This window comes from Rhinolophus sinicus, linkage group LG01 (assembly GCF_036562045.2).
Source record: "Rhinolophus sinicus isolate RSC01 linkage group LG01, ASM3656204v1, whole genome shotgun sequence".
NCBI lineage: Eukaryota > Metazoa > Chordata > Mammalia > Chiroptera > Rhinolophidae > Rhinolophus > Rhinolophus sinicus.
Window position 1 is genome coordinate 60962 of NC_133751.1, and position 14940 is coordinate 75901.

General features: G+C 51.7%; 1 protein-coding gene across 2 annotated transcripts; it reads left to right on the forward strand.

Annotated features, from left to right (window-relative positions):
* The first annotated feature begins 6811 nt into the window (after positions 1-6811).
* On the forward strand, positions 6812-13111 carry S100B (S100 calcium binding protein B). 2 transcript variants are annotated; one of them, XM_019717062.2, is made up of 3 exons: positions 6812-6949; positions 9311-9449; positions 11735-13111. In XM_019717062.2, the coding sequence occupies exons 2-3, from the start codon at positions 9312-9314 to the stop codon at positions 11873-11875; spliced, it is 279 nt and encodes a 92-aa protein (XP_019572621.1). In that variant the 5' UTR covers positions 6812-6949; position 9311; the 3' UTR covers positions 11876-13111. The 2 variants fall into 2 exon arrangements, with proteins under 2 accessions (XP_019572621.1, XP_019572622.1); XM_019717063.2 differs by having other exon boundaries at positions 6840-6949; positions 9286-9449; positions 11735-12031.
* The last annotated feature ends 1829 nt before the right edge of the window (positions 13112-14940 follow it).

The window sequence follows — 14940 nt, forward strand, 5'->3', positions numbered from 1 at the left end:
TTAGCATAGTTTCAGTGCAGGAATTATAACTTATAATAATGTGTCACAAGCCAACAGCATACAGGATAATATTTCTTAATAAGCAAATAAAGAAATATACTCCAATGATAGACAAGTATATCATTGTTCCAGGCAAAGGGGAGATGAAAGAAATTAAGTCCAGATTTAGCTGAGGTGCACCTCTCTACGGGCTGGTTCTTGGGAGAGCTGGCTCAGCCAACCAAGAGCTGATACCCAGCTGCCAGCGCAAATTGAAAGTCCCTGTTGCTGGAGTGCGATGCTAGTGGAACACAGGCACCAGTGTTGGCGGGCACGATGGTCTCCTCCACGGGCCGCTGCAGTTTTCACCAGTGCCGGCAGAGAGTAGCCTGGCCACGGCAGGAGCTGATGCCCCAGGGTCTTCAGAGAGCTACTTAGATGAGCCAAGAGTAACCTTGCCCAGACTGAACACTCTTGGTACCAAAGTTTAAATGTTCGTTACATCATAGTCACTCCTCCATGTGTTCATATCAATAAGCACAATAATTCTGATGACATCATCCGACACAGCCCCTCATGTAAAGAAATTCACCCTTCGATCAAAGTAACTTCACTTAAGGCATAACAAATCATAACAAACCAATACACAGCAACAGGAAATCCTAGCCAGCATAATAGGGCAAGTAGGCAATAAAAAAACGCAACTATTAGAAAGGAAAACATAACTTATATACTACTAGGAATTAGGCTTCCAGATTTATACACCCTTAGCTTTCATTGTCTCTGGTTTGCTTGGTACATTCTTTATTTAAATCTCAAAATAATCAACTCATCCCCACCTCCTGGGTCAGTCTTATTGGCGATGGTTCAATCTCACAGAGGCATTTTTTAAGTCCAGGTGTATGAATCCTTATTAGTTAAATAATTTTAACAATTTATTAGGTTTTGTTGTTGTTAATTTGGCTTAATGTGGTTGAATACTGTACTGTTCTGGGCCCACAGTGGGACGAAGTTATAAAAATGTGTGATTACAGAGTAAATAAAAAAAAATTTGTTCCAATTGAGTAAACCACCAAAGAGGCTCATAAAGTGATTTTTAAAACTTTGAACCTGATGTGATTTTATGGCAAATTTCCAAGTCCATGAAAGTGAAAAGCGTTAGTCAGATAAAGTCTGCAACAGTCCTACCACAGGGGAAGCCGCGGTTTCCCTTCGTTGATTCAACACTTCCTCTCACATTGCACGGAGAGGCAGTTCCCTGGGCAAAAGGCTTACACACGAAGCCAGCAAGGAAAGGGTGCTCACTGTGCTCCCATGTCCAGCTCCTTCTCAAAACGGAAAAGAAGAAAAAGTGGAAAACCAGAAACAAAAGCCCTGCTGTTTTGAGCTGGGCCCTAATGTGGCCATGGGTCCAAAGCAAAGCCAGGCAGTTCTGCTCATGCTGGGCTGCCCTTTGGAAGGGAGCAGTGGTCCTGGGACGGCTGCTACAACCAAATGGATTCACAGAACCTGATGTGGCATAAACATAACGACACGCGATACTCACGCACAGTTTGCCAAGTTGTACATTAGCCAGTGAGTTCATTCTGTGCTCAGAAAGCGATCTGCCTGTTTGCTTTGTCCGCCTTCTGCACCAGGAGTTTACCTGCCAGCTGCAGGTGTTTGGATAGACAAGGATAGTAAGTTTGATAATAATAATGAACATCGATTGAGTGCGTCGGGCACTGCTCACTATACGTACATGCGCACGCGTGCATGTGTGCGTGCAAAATTTCATTTACTCCTCCAACAATCCTCAGGGTTCCTCTTTTACAGAGGCTGAGAAAGGTGCAGTCATTTCCCAAGGGTCTCTGGGCAGAGGCAGACTTGAACCCAGCCCCAGGGCTCACCCACGGCCTCCTGCGGTCTGGCAACAGCCTTCTGTAGAACAGGAAAGGCGATTAATTCTCGTCGCCTGGACACTGGCATTTGCTACAACAGAAGCCTTTGTCCCTTCTCCCACGTCCCTTTAGAACACAGGCGTCTTTCTCTCCCTATGGACACCGGTCCCTGTAACCAACCTCGTGAGCAGCTTGGTGGCGGATGGCACTGTCCTTTGTGTGAGAACAAAGTTGCTGCCCAAGGCCTTTGCTCCTGAAAACTCAAGCCAGAATGACTCTTCATGGCCCTGAACAGACTCAGCGAGGCTTGAGTCTGGTTACAGAATTAACTGAGTCGATGAAGGGAGGGCTGGAGGGAGAAGGGGTCCCTGAGTGACAGGAGACCTGGCAGAAGCTTTGTTGATCCACCAAATGCCTGGGAAGTGGGCCCCTTCCCGACCATGACTGAGGCTGGGCCCTGAGGGGCAGTCTGCCCCTCAGCCAGCAGCGCCCCCCAGCAGGTCACATGGGCGATTCTGGCAGTGGGAGCGGCTGTGGCCTAGACACAGAAGGGTCTGGGCCTCTGTCCTCCCCTCCCAGTTGTCCCCAGAGTTTTGCAGACAGAAATGCTGCGCAACTCTCAGCAGTGCCATGACCACCCACCAAGCAGATGGCTCTTGGCTGTAGAGATGGCAAAGCCAGAGGGGTCGTTCAGTAGACATCTTTCAGCAGACACCTTTCTTCCAGGGGTCACGCACAGCCAGGTAGAGATCGCTATCCAACAACCAGCCCTTGTTGGTTCTGTCTCCCTAAGTTGTATTATTTGGGCAATAGTACATATTCCTTTTCTAGGGAGGCTATTTACATTTAGAACGTCTTATCACATTGCATTTTGTGATATAAGAAATATTTATTTGGTCTTCATCCTGGTTCCTGGCTCAGAGCTCCCAGAACCCTCTAATTCCCAGGTGATGGGGTGAGAGGAGCCCCTTCTAGCCACACCTGACATTATTCTAATGAGGGGACCTAGGTCCCTGGAGAGCTTCAGGATGGAGCTGGTCGCCAGGGGAACCAGGGAACCAACCAGGGATGAAAGGGCTGGGCCTTTCACCTCACCCCCAACCTTAGGGGTGACTGACTCAATCGCGCCTGGGTGATGAGACCTCCATCCATAAAACCCCAAAAGGACGGGGTCCAGAGAGCATGCGGTGTGTGAGTGCATGGAGGTTCTGGGGCAGTGTACCCCAGGGACCCTGAGCCCACCCCTAGACCTCACCCTCTGCGTCTCGTCCTCCCATCTGTTCCTGAGTTTGACCCTTTATGACCCTAATCTCCTAAGAAATGTGTGCCCTGAGCCTGGGAGCCGCTCTAGCAAATTCATGGAATCTGAGGAGGGGTGTGGGGACCCCTGATTTATAGGCAGTCTGTCAGAAGTACGTGTGGTCAGGACTTGCGGCTGATGTCTGAGGGCCAGTGCTGTGCGACTGAGCCTTCCCTCGTGGCTTCTGTACAAGCTCCAGGGGCTGGTGTCAGGACTGAGCTAAGCTGTGACCCCCAGCTGGTGCCGCAGAGCTGGGAGGTGTGGGGAAACACCCGTGTTTGATGTTGGAAGTATGTGCTGGTAACAAACCAGATCCTGAAATATCAGTTTGGGGATTTTACAGATTCCAAAGATGAGCACTGATTTCTGGCGTCAGTGCTATAGCTTTCCTCCAGTGTGTCCCCTCTTTTAAGTCTAGTCTTCCCATACAGTATTGTTTTAAAACTATTACTTTGAAGTCATTTTAGACTTACAGAAGAGTAGTAAACCTAGTAGGTTTTCCTGAGAGCAACCGCTGACCCAGGAGCCTCATGTATTCTGCCAGCACCTCTGAAGCAGGGACAGGTAACAGGCTACCTCGCAGGCAGGCTGGGAGCCAGCCCTGTGCAGCTGTAAACACAGTCCCAGGGAGCCCAGCTTGGGGCGCCACGTGAGGGCAACCGGGGCTATGCCGTGGCCACCCCAGGGCCGGCAGGCGAGGCTGCGGGTGGACATGCAGAGCAGTGGCAGCTGCTGCAGATGCACTGTTCACATCAGAGAGCCAAGCGAGGTGGCCATGGGCCACACCCGGCTGCACGGTCACCATTGGCTGCTCTCTGCGGACAAGTGTCTAGAGCAGAGCAGCACAGGATGCCCTGCCAGACCCTGACACTGGAGTGACACAGAGCGTGGGAGGAAGCCCCTCCGTGGGCTCCAGGGCCTCCCACCGCGCCCCGGAGCATGGCCCATGCAGGCAGGCAATGGTCCCCACATGGGCGCCGCAGCCACTCAGTGTCCAGCCACACATCTGGATTCCCTGCAGCAGCCCCATCCAGTCGCATTCCTACCTGAAAAGACACCGCCGTCTTTGTGACAAGCATTGTTCTCTGGATGAGAAGATGCACAGATTCAGCAACCGCTATGCTCCCTCCTCAGCTCAGTCACAGGGAGTCAGTCGCCTGGGACACGCTGACGTGTGACCCTCCAACAACCAGTTATAAAGTGAGCACAGGGGACGGACAGGAGAAGGTGGTTAGGAAAAACACGCAGGTAAGAAGGAAAAGCCCCTGAAAAGCTGGAACTCACTGGTCACGAGGCTGTACTTGATGTTATGCCTCCTTGTCGATGGTAAGGCTGGGCGCCATAGTGGGTAGACTGACCCAAACCTCCATTTACCGGAGACCTGAGTCCTGCTGGGTTTTATTTTTCCGGTTGCCGTAGTTTCCATTAACCTTTACTGGCCATGGACGTGTGCAGAGATGCAAAGGCCCACAGGCCATCTCGCCTCCACTGTGTTGCAGTGGCCTCCTCAGTAACTGGGGTCAATCACTCAAGCCAGATCAACCCTTGCTTGCCTGGTTCAGAGGCATAAGGAGCCCCAGGTGGACACGTGGTGGTCTCAGCTTCTGGTCAGCGATCAACGGGTGCATCGCTATGACCCCTGGGGCAGGCGGCCTATCTGGAGACTCAGATCAGTCTGGACAGGACACAGGACTCTATGAGCTGCTTAAGTGTGCTAGTGGCAGGAGCACGCATACTTGCAATGCTCACCTCCCAGACCGATGCGTGTCTGTGGGGGACACAGCAACATGTGATGGCCCTGGCTCCAAGTATCCGCTGTATCTGTGACACAACCCCAAGCTGCTGGGATGACTGTCTGGGAAGCTACTCCATCCCTCAGCGGGGCCTGCGGCTTCCGAGTTGCCAGGGGTGAGAACACCAGTCAGTGTCAGGGCACCAGCCCGCTGCCACTCTTCCTGTGCTGTGAAGAGTCCCCTGATGACATACAGATGCCACTGCAGTGAAGGGCAGTGTTCAGGCCAGTCTCAGGTGACTGAGTGCTCAGTGCTGGTAGGGATAGCAAGGCTGGGGCATCAAGCCCACAAGAGTGAGAGGAGGCCTCTGCCCCTACCACGACGGAAGAGGCCAATGCAGCCAGCCGGCCACCAAGCATCCAGGCCAGTTCTGCTGCAGGGTAAGCCACGCTGTGGGCACAGGCACACGGCCATGCCTGCCACCTCGCTACTGTGCCTACGGACACACTGAGTGAGCCCTGCAGCTGTGGCAGTGCAACTGGCTGGTACCTGTAGGATCGGTGACTTTCCCCCTGCATGCCCGCTGGTGGGCATCCACTCGGGGTACAAATGCGCTCAGACTCTGCTCCTTCGAGGTCCGTCCCCATGCCTTGCCCAGACCTTCCTCGTCACCAGTTTCCCAATCCTGTCCCTTCTAAGTTGCTAACTGGTCAGATCATTAGTGACCTCCCGTGACTTCACACCCATCCATACCCTGGCCCCATCACTCCAGGACAGTGGACAGCCCAGTCCACTGCTGCTAGAAGTCCTGCCCTTCACCAGTTGTCCCCTGTCCCATCGCGTGGGGCCGAGATGCTGCATCTGTCCACTTGAGGTGATGCCAGCATATCCTGCAGCCCACCAGAAACTGGGCTTTCCTTCCACAGTCAACTGGTTATGGGGACCAGACTGGAGGACCAGGCGGGGACAGCTCAGGCCCCAGGCTCATTGCTCTGTGCTATTTCAGGGCACGCTTCTGGGTGTCAGACTATCAAGAATTTCCCAGGGAAACAGATGACAACAAAAGAATGGTGTCCACAGACAGCTCTGTGCTCTTTCCATGGCCACTGTAAACCCGCATCCACAGAAGGGCCCTGATTCTGCCTCAGGCATCCTCTGACAACCTTGGAGCCGATGCTTTTTGTGTAATTGCCTAAAAGAATGTGTACCTTTTGGGTTTCATCTAGGAAATGGCAGGCAGGGTACGACTGAAGATGGGTGGTGGGCAGTCCGGGACTGGTTCCACACAGATGCTTGGGGGGGGGGGCGTCATCTCTGTGAGGACACAAACACCTGCGCCTGTGTGGGAGTGTTTGGACAGGACGTCTGGCGCACCTGCATCCAGTTCTGACAGTCTGCGGACTCACCTGGGTGAAGGAGGGGCCTTGGGCTGTGCCCTCCATCACATTAAAGGATTTCCCCCTAAAAGCCTCAAGCATGTTGGGCCACCTGTTTCACGCCCTGCAGATGGGGCCCCGTGGCTTCTCCAGGCAGCCTGCTCAACTCCGGGCACTGATGTCCATGGGGTGCCTGCCTGCGGGTGGGGTCGGCGGGCCAGCTGGGGACAGGCGGGGCTCAGGGACCTCTCCAGGGAACCAGCGACCAGCCTGCACTCCGTTCTTGGCTGAACATTTGCTGTTTGAATCAGCTAATCCGTCTTTCTCCTCCCCTGCCCCCAACCTCGCTTTCGGAAGAGCGTCAATATTCATGAATAAAGCAAAAATAGCACAAAAAGCTGACTCCCCATTTCCTGCCCCCAGGCCCTTTTCTTCCTTGGCCCAGCGAGTCCCGGTGGCCCCTGGTCAATGCGCCCTGTGTACCGGCCTGGCAGCCCACGCCCCCCCACCCCCACCTCCACCCCCACCCCGCCCTTGGCCCCCATTGGCTGCCTCCGCCCGCAGTGGGGCTGCACGGGAGCCCACGCCCGAGGGAGGGATAAAATGCGGCCCCTGCCCAGCATCCTGCCACTTAGGACACTGCAGCCAGGAGTGACCAGGAGGAGCCACCAAGACCACGACGTGAGTGGGGAGCCCCTGCTCTTCAACGTCGGGGGTGGGGGACAGGAGCCTGAGAGGGTGGGGTGGGGAATGGGTGGGAGTTTAAAAAGCGCCTTTGGATAAAGGCAGCATTTCAAGTGCGGGTGGCCTCAAACGACAGCTAGGGGTCGTTCAGCCCACGGTTTATTACCCCAAGTCGGAGGCGGGGGAGGGGGGGGATGCTGACATTGCCCCAGAAGTGCTACAAACACTGCTTCTTCCCTTTGGAGCAGCAGGGCTGTTCCCTCACTGGGGACACGAGTGACAAGGGGCCCCTTGTCTGCCGCTGAGAATGACAAGCGACCTGGTGCCAGTTTAGCCCTACCTCGCCGATACACGTTTACATGTTTTCTCTCCACCGTGGTCCCGCCCTGGTCCTGGGCAGGTGATTGAGCTCCATGTTCTAGTCCCCCTCAAAGGGACATGCCAGGGTCCCCTGGACAACACTCAGAAATTACATTGACAACTGCGAGGTCTTTACACTACAAATTGGGTCAGAGAAATCAGGGTTTATGGTGGGTTAAATTTCATCATCTCATAATTTTTCAGGGAGGTAGTGCCCCTTCCTTAGTGGGGACCCTCACATCATGCGCAATGGGGCCTTCCAAGGAGTTGAAACACAAAAGTTCTCATTTTCAACATAAAAAGATTAACGCAGGAAAATGATGAGAGGATGAAATGAAAAGGGAACATGGATATTTGATTTCCATTTCTCTTAAAGATAAGCTTTAAACCATCATTTGTTAGTCAAAGGAAAGAATGTAACAGGAAAATTTTTAAATTAATTTGTAGTATCGTTATGAAAAAAATCACATTTTATGGTGTTTTCAAACATATGGAATATGTTTTTATACTTTTCCTTCTAAAAAAATCGCATTAGTCATACTTCAAAAATAATAATAATAATTTAACCTCCTCTCCCCCAAATCATCATGGACTTTGAGAAGCACCAGAATGAAGGAAAAGGTTTTTGTTTTTTTCATTACAAAAAAAAATAAAAAAATCAATAATTCAAAACTTGACTGCAAAGGACAAGAAAGTATGAAATGTTAAAGATTTTAGTCCATCTGAAATGTTCTCTCTACATGGGACATACCTGATTTTTTGGGACTTAGGAGAAAAGCATATTGATGGTTAACAGGGTGACTTGAGTAAAGATTGGGCCAATGAAAAATCCTCAATTCTCTTTTCCTTGGGAAATCAGAAATAAATAAAATCTTAAACATTTTATTCCAACTTATTTTTAAGATGTGACATATTCAACACAGGAATGATTTTTCAACAAGTAGATGTAATTCTTGTATTGACTTTTAACTATGAAAGTGCTAAGACTCTACCGATTGGAACTCAAGGCCACAAGTTGGTAAATTTCTCCAGCTGTGTCTATTTTGTGAAACAACTGAAAAGTGTCTTTGTAAAATGTGTCCAGACCTCAGGATAGAACAGACATTTCTGCGGTATGCAGGCCATGGTATAAGGTGAACGTTAGGAGAGGACCAGGAAGTTTCCTTCATTGACAACTGCAGAGAAACAGTCATTAGTGGCCAAGGGGCGTGTCCCCATCCACTGAGGCAGCCCCCCAGCGGCTGTAAACAAACGCCCTGCAATGGCTGCATGTCTGCTGTCCCCACAGGGCCAGCCTTGCTGTACAGCCTGTCCGTTCTTGTGGGTGAAGGTACCTTATGCTGATCTTCTTTAAAAGGGTTATGGCAATCCTACCATGTTTATTTTTCCAGTAAAGATTTTTATTACAAATGAGTTCAATTTATATATAAATTCAAAGGGAAGCAAATTCCAACATGTCACGATCCTCAAATTCTTCTGGAATGACCTGCATTTTTCATACTAAACTTACTTTTAAGTAATATGTGTGTGCTGATATGTGAACAGGACTTTTCTCCCATTTTCTAATTCTTTATTGATAGAGTCTAAAAGTACTGTTGATGTCTGCAGCCTCATTTGGCTCCCAGTCACCAGCTGGCAGTGACACTCTGCTCCCCTGCACTGTCTCTCATCTTGGAGCCCTGCGGGGGCAGAGGGTGGCCCAGCAGGGAGGCTGGGGTCAACCCCAGAACTCACTCACTGCTTTGTCTCTGTATGTTTGCTGAAGTTTCCCACTGGCCAAACCCAACCAGAAGCCAGAGGGCCTGGGAACTTGTCGATGTAGCTGAGGGACCGAAGTGCTGGGGAAACTGCAGCAACCCCACGAGTTCCCAGAATGCCCAGCTCTGAGGCTGGAAGGGGAGATGAGCTAAGGCTGCCCAGCTCCTCCTGTGGGTTGAGCTCTGTGGAGGTAACACCATAACTGTTCTATGTAGACGCCTTTCCTCTGTGGACCCCTAGGATGTCTGAGCTGGAGAAGGCCGTGGTGGCTCTCATTGACGTTTTCCATCGATATTCTGGAAGGGAGGGCGACAAGCACAAGCTGAAGAAATCAGAACTCAAGGAGCTCATCAACAATGAGCTTTCCCACTTCTTGGAGGTAAGTCTTGCTTTTCAGACGACAGTTTATGTGCTGTCCTCTCCACTCATATGACCACCTGGACAGTTTCTTCTGAGCAGCCCTGAAAGTGGCTCGTTCCGTTTCTGGACCCCGAGGTGGCTTCAGAAAATTTGTCTGCTTGACTGAGTCCTCATCATAAGGCCAGCACCACCGGGCCCCACTGTCATCATTTCCATTTTGTGGACAGTGGGGCCATCAAGGACAAGCTCCCGCCTCAAAGGCAAGAGCACAGATGGCAAACAGCGCCGCCTTCCCTGAGAAGGTCCTGAGGCTTCCCAGTGGGAGTGAGGGGAGGGGGGTGGGAAACCCACTGACTCCTCACAGCCACGGTGAACATCTAAGAAGGTGGTTCCAGACAAGCTTCTGTTTGGGGGTAGGGGCCTACTGTGGCTTTATTCCAAGTTTAGCATCCGCTGCAGTGATAAAAGGTGCCATTCACTCAGCAAACATTCACTGAGCACATGGCACGTTCACTCTTGGGACACGCAGGCCCGAGGACGTGGCGTCTGCGTCTGAGGCAGCCAGCCTGGCACATCAATGAAGGGCTACCAGCCACCTCAGCGGGGGCGTGAGGGAGGGGGCTCCCTGGAATACGGAACATTGGACAGGAACCGTCTTCAGGCTCAGACCGTAGCTCAGGAAGCTGCATGGAGGCCCCCCGAGGAGCCTCTGCCCGCAGGCAGGTCCTATTCTGGCCTGGGCGGACATATGTCCGGACTCACTTCCCATCCACCAGCTCCTGCGCTGGGACTGGCCACCTCTTGCCTCTACCGCACACCCATCTTGTGCCCTTGAGACAATGAACGACAATCCACCTGGTGCCTGACCTTCCCTTAGTGCTCAGAACCAAGGTCATTGAAGTGACACACAGGGGAAATGGCCAGCCAGCGAACCAGTGCACGCATGTGTCACTAGGAGCTGAATGGAAGAAGATTCCAGAGCTCCAGGACAGGGCCCTGCTGTATGGTGATGGGGACCCGCATACCCAGCCAGCTTAGCCTCTCAGTGCAGGACAGCCCCACCTGCCAGCAGCAGGCTGACCTGCCATCTGCAGGCTGGTGGGGTTCCCCGGTCCCACCCCACACACTGCGTCGCTGTGCATGGCACCCCCCAGAGCAGAGGAAGTGGCCTGCAGGTGTGAGGCAGGTGGGGCAGGCGTCCCCAAGTCAGATTCCGGGGTGGTTGTCACAGGCATTAGGCTGCCCCACTCACAGTCAGCCATCCATCCAGTGCCACCAATTCCGCCTCTAACTTAACCAGTGGAGAGCCCCATTTTCTTCTGTAGAAAGGGTGGCCAAGATGAGATAACACAGTGTCCAGCAAGTGCTCCCCACACAGTGGGAACTCAGTAACCAGTAACTGCTATTATCACTGATTGTAAGACACAGCGAAAGCTCCGCGTGTGGGGGCCACACTTTCTAAAAGGCGAGTCATTCCTGGTAAGTGTGTCGGGCACTGCAAGAATATGTCACTGGGTTTTACAGCAGTGATTCAGGTTGGAGGTGACTCTAGTGTGTAACTGCAGTACCGCACTGCCTTCCCCGTTTTCTGCTACTGGCAGCCGGTGCATCTTACCTGACGCATCAGGCTGAGCTCTATGGCCGGTTGCTGGTGAACACGCTGCACCGGAGTTCCTTGTCAGGGCGCAGGGCCCAGGGTCCAGGGCCATGTCCTTCCCACTTCCCTTGCGGCCCCGCACTGTGTTCCTCAGAGACTTTGTGACAATGTTCACTTGGTGTCTGTGTTGGGTTGAGAACCACCAGGACAGTCCTGTGACACCTAGAAAGGAACTCAAGTGGCAAAAAGAACACAGGAAGTTAACACATTTAGGCATGTTCCCAAGAGTTACTTCAGTGCAAACACTTTCAAAACATAAACTCCAAGGAAGCCTCCAATGCAGGGACTTCCACACACAGAAACAGTGGGAGCCTGGGGGCAAAAGTTCATTTTCAAGACAGTTGCATCAATCTGCTCAGGCTGGTCGAGGTGCTGCTCTTCTTTCCAGGTGTTGTTTTAAGTACAGTGAGAGCTCTGCAGGCTGTTCCCTTCCCTTCACAAGCAGCCCGGCTCCCACTGGCCTAACGTGCGGTGGAGAAGGCACAGCCCCTGCCAAGTCCATCACAGGACAAACCTCGATGCTGCTTTGCATTTTGTATCTCAGATTGTTTCTGTACAGATTTTTTAAACCAGCCAACTTTTCATTGTTTTGATGGCCCTAAATTTCATTTTAAAACAAGCCCGGCAACTTCTCTTATCTGTCTTAGGAAATCAAAGAACAAGAGGTTGTGGACAAAGTCATGGAAACACTGGACAACGATGGAGACGGCGAATGTGACTTCCAGGAATTTATGGCCTTTGTTGCCATGGTTACCACTGCCTGCCACGAATTCTTTGAACACGAGTGAACTAGAAAAAGCAGCCATACTGTTCCTGCAGCGGAGACGAAGGTCACAAGAGGAAGCAGGAAACAGACGTGTGCAGGCTACTAGGAGCTGAGCTTTTCGCCTGTTGTAGCAAATTAGGGAGCTTGATTTGCTTTGTGAATGAAAAATTGAAACCTCTCTCCTGGGGCTGTTTGCAATGGCCCCATGGCATTCTGCTGTATTAGGCACTGTGCTAGCTGACTGGCCCTTGGGAATAATCACTTAGGAAAATCAGTGCTGTCACGAAGCACACGCTATGCTGGCTGCCATGGCTGTGTAGAATCCTAACCTAGAAAAAACAAAGCTGACTACCAAAACGAAGTGGACATTTGTGGGCTCCTTAGGTCTCCACTACATTTAAAATTGCAAAGCACTACCCACCATCCTTTGGAAAGGCTGCCCTTCGTTAAATTTGTTCATCGTCAGTGCAAATGACACCTAACGTAGTTAGAGGGTGTGACAATGCTGTCCCACTCACCCACAGAGCACGGTCACATTTAGATCCCTTTTCCTATGGTGAGCTGTGATTACTGAGTAAATACAGAGGGTGCCAAAAAGATGTAGACACATTTTAAGAAAGGAAAAAAAATGTATTAAAATTGTAATAATATATACTGATAACAAAAGATGAATACAAGTCATGCGTAGACATTTTTTTGGCACCCCTGGTATTTAACGCTCACAGTTCTAAATGGAAAAATGTGTCTCATAAACCAACAAGTACTGAAATTTTCACAGTAATCAGAAGAGAATCAAAATTCTGTATTTGATGGAATTCTCCTGAAGGGCTCATGTGGCTGTCTGTGGGATGTGAGGGCAGCAGGAACGTGGCTGGCTCAGCTTGGAACCAGGTGTCCACTCCGCCTCTGGAGGTTCCCACACTACAAGTAATTTAGTCTCCTGTCTGAAATGATGTGTCTGGTTGGTTGGTGAATGTCATTCCTGACTTGATCGTGCTAGGCAGGGTCTGCTCATCCGGCTGGTGGTCAGTGCAGGCAGAAAGCGGAACTTTATGCTTTTGTATGCACAAATTCAAATAGATCACGTTTCAAGTAATCAAGTTACAAACATTAAAAATCACTTCCAGGAAAATTCAAATTAATCTTATCCACCCTCTTCCTGTTTGTTTTACTTAAGGATACAGACTTGGAAATTCATAGAATTGATCGCTTGTTTTTGCATTAAAGTGCACTGTGACAAGTCTCCGTAGCCATTAAACATGAAGTACAAGTGAAATACCTGCACAGTAAAATCGAGGCGACCTGGCTTCCTCAGGGATGCAAATGCTGCATTTCCCAAGGCCAGGGCTGGTGTCCAGGAGGAACACTGGGGTGGGGCAGGGTGCGGAGAGCTGCGATTGGTCTGGACAGTCACGTGCCCGCCCCGCGGACTGGAGCAGATCTGAGATGGAAGGGTTAGGGGAGGGGCGTCTCCAGGCTCCGCCCACCGCTGGCTCGGCTCCGCCATTGGGCTGCGGTTGCGCAGTCTCGATGCTGGCGTCCGGGGTCGCGGCCTCTCCGCAGCGCGTTTGTTCTCGCGCCGTCAGTGGCACCTGCTGATCCCTCTGTCCCAGCCGCAGAGCCAGTAAAGAAGGACGCTGGGTGGTGGTAGCCGCTTTTGAAGCCCCTCAGGGGTGCTGCCCACGTGGCTGGACTGGGCGAGCTCTCCGCCTTCCGCTCCGGGAAAACCCCTGCAGGCGGCGGCCGCGTGGGCTGAGCTGCCCCGCAGGGCCCTCCACAGCCCCCGGCCAAACAGGCAGCAGCTCCAACACCCAAGGAGAAAGGCGAACCCCGCAGGCTATTTGCTTAGTGACCGGCTGGATTCCTGTAGTGAAGGCTGCCCCCCGCCCCCGTGTGACACTTCTGGTGACCTTCCGTGGGCGCCCAGGCCCCCTGGGATGGCTGTGGCTGTGGCCGGGCTCTCTAGCCGCCTTCCCCCACACACCCAGCTGATTTCTCTATTGTTTCCAACAACACTTTGTGGGCGTCCTAATTGAGCAAATTCAGGTTCACTGAAGGGATACAGCTAAGGACAGCGGTACGGTCTGAGAGCTGTTGTTAGGTGATTCCGTCACTGTTACCGTCACTGTGGGGGCAGAGCCCCAGAAAATAGTTTCCAGGCTCTCAGCCTCACATAGACAGGTGCTGGCTCAGGTAGTAAATGGCCATCAACTGTGATTGCATGGCCGTCAGCTGTAACCAGTGAGCCATTGGCCACTAATATAACTGCTGTGGCTACGCTAGCAGAGAAGAAAGAGGAAGAATGGGGGCTAGCAAGAAGATGGCGACTGGGCTGGCAAGCGTGGATGGCGGTTTGCGGACAGTGTGGATCCAGCCTCTATTGAGAGTATAGTGCCGCCAGAGAGAATATAGTGGTATGAGTCCCCTACCTATGGCTCCGTGGGTGTTCCTTTTTCGCCTCACCATAACCTGCGTTCTTGTATGGGGAGCGGGAGCAGAGACCCGGCAGGCCGCCCTGCATTACAGTCACAGAGGCACTGACCGCACTGCATGGTGCAGCCAACGACATACCTGGGCTACAACAGGAATTAAAACAGAAACGACACAAATGACCCATGAGAAAAAGCACCGACTATGAAAGTTACGGTTCTTAATATAAAATGGCTCCTACAAACCAATGAAAAAAAAGCCCTTCAGCACAAGAACTGCCAAATCTGAATAGAATGTGTCAAATAAGGGATTAAAATGACCATAAACACATTCAATGTGACTAGACATGAATTATTTGATTACCAAATCACAAGGACGTATTTTAATCTTGAGCAAGAGTCCAGGGCCAGCGCTGTTAGGCTGCTGGAAGGAGGCCTCGCCCACATTGCCCTGCGGGCAGGCAGTAGGCGCCCCAAGCCTGCACCCGCATGAACTGACGCATTCACTCTACCTGCAGGTGCTGCCACGGAGGCCGGAGGCCGTAACTGTCACCACAGAAGAAAAGCCGCAAAGCCGCTGCAGCAGGGTTCACCCACGCAGACAGACAGCAAATGTCGGCACACTGTGTGATGTGGACGTAAAACGGGTGGAATGTAA

What these genes read in the sequence shown, in the direction of transcription:
- S100B (XM_019717062.2), top strand. Translation starts at nt 9,312, where the DNA reads ATGTCTGAGCTGGAGAAGGCCGTGGTGGCTCTCATTGACGTTTTCCAT. An exon ending in AGCTTTCCCACTTCTTGGAG is followed by an intron (nt 9,450 to 11,734) that starts GTAAGTCTTGCT and finishes TATCTGTCTTAG; the next exon opens with GAAATCAAAGAACAAGAGGT.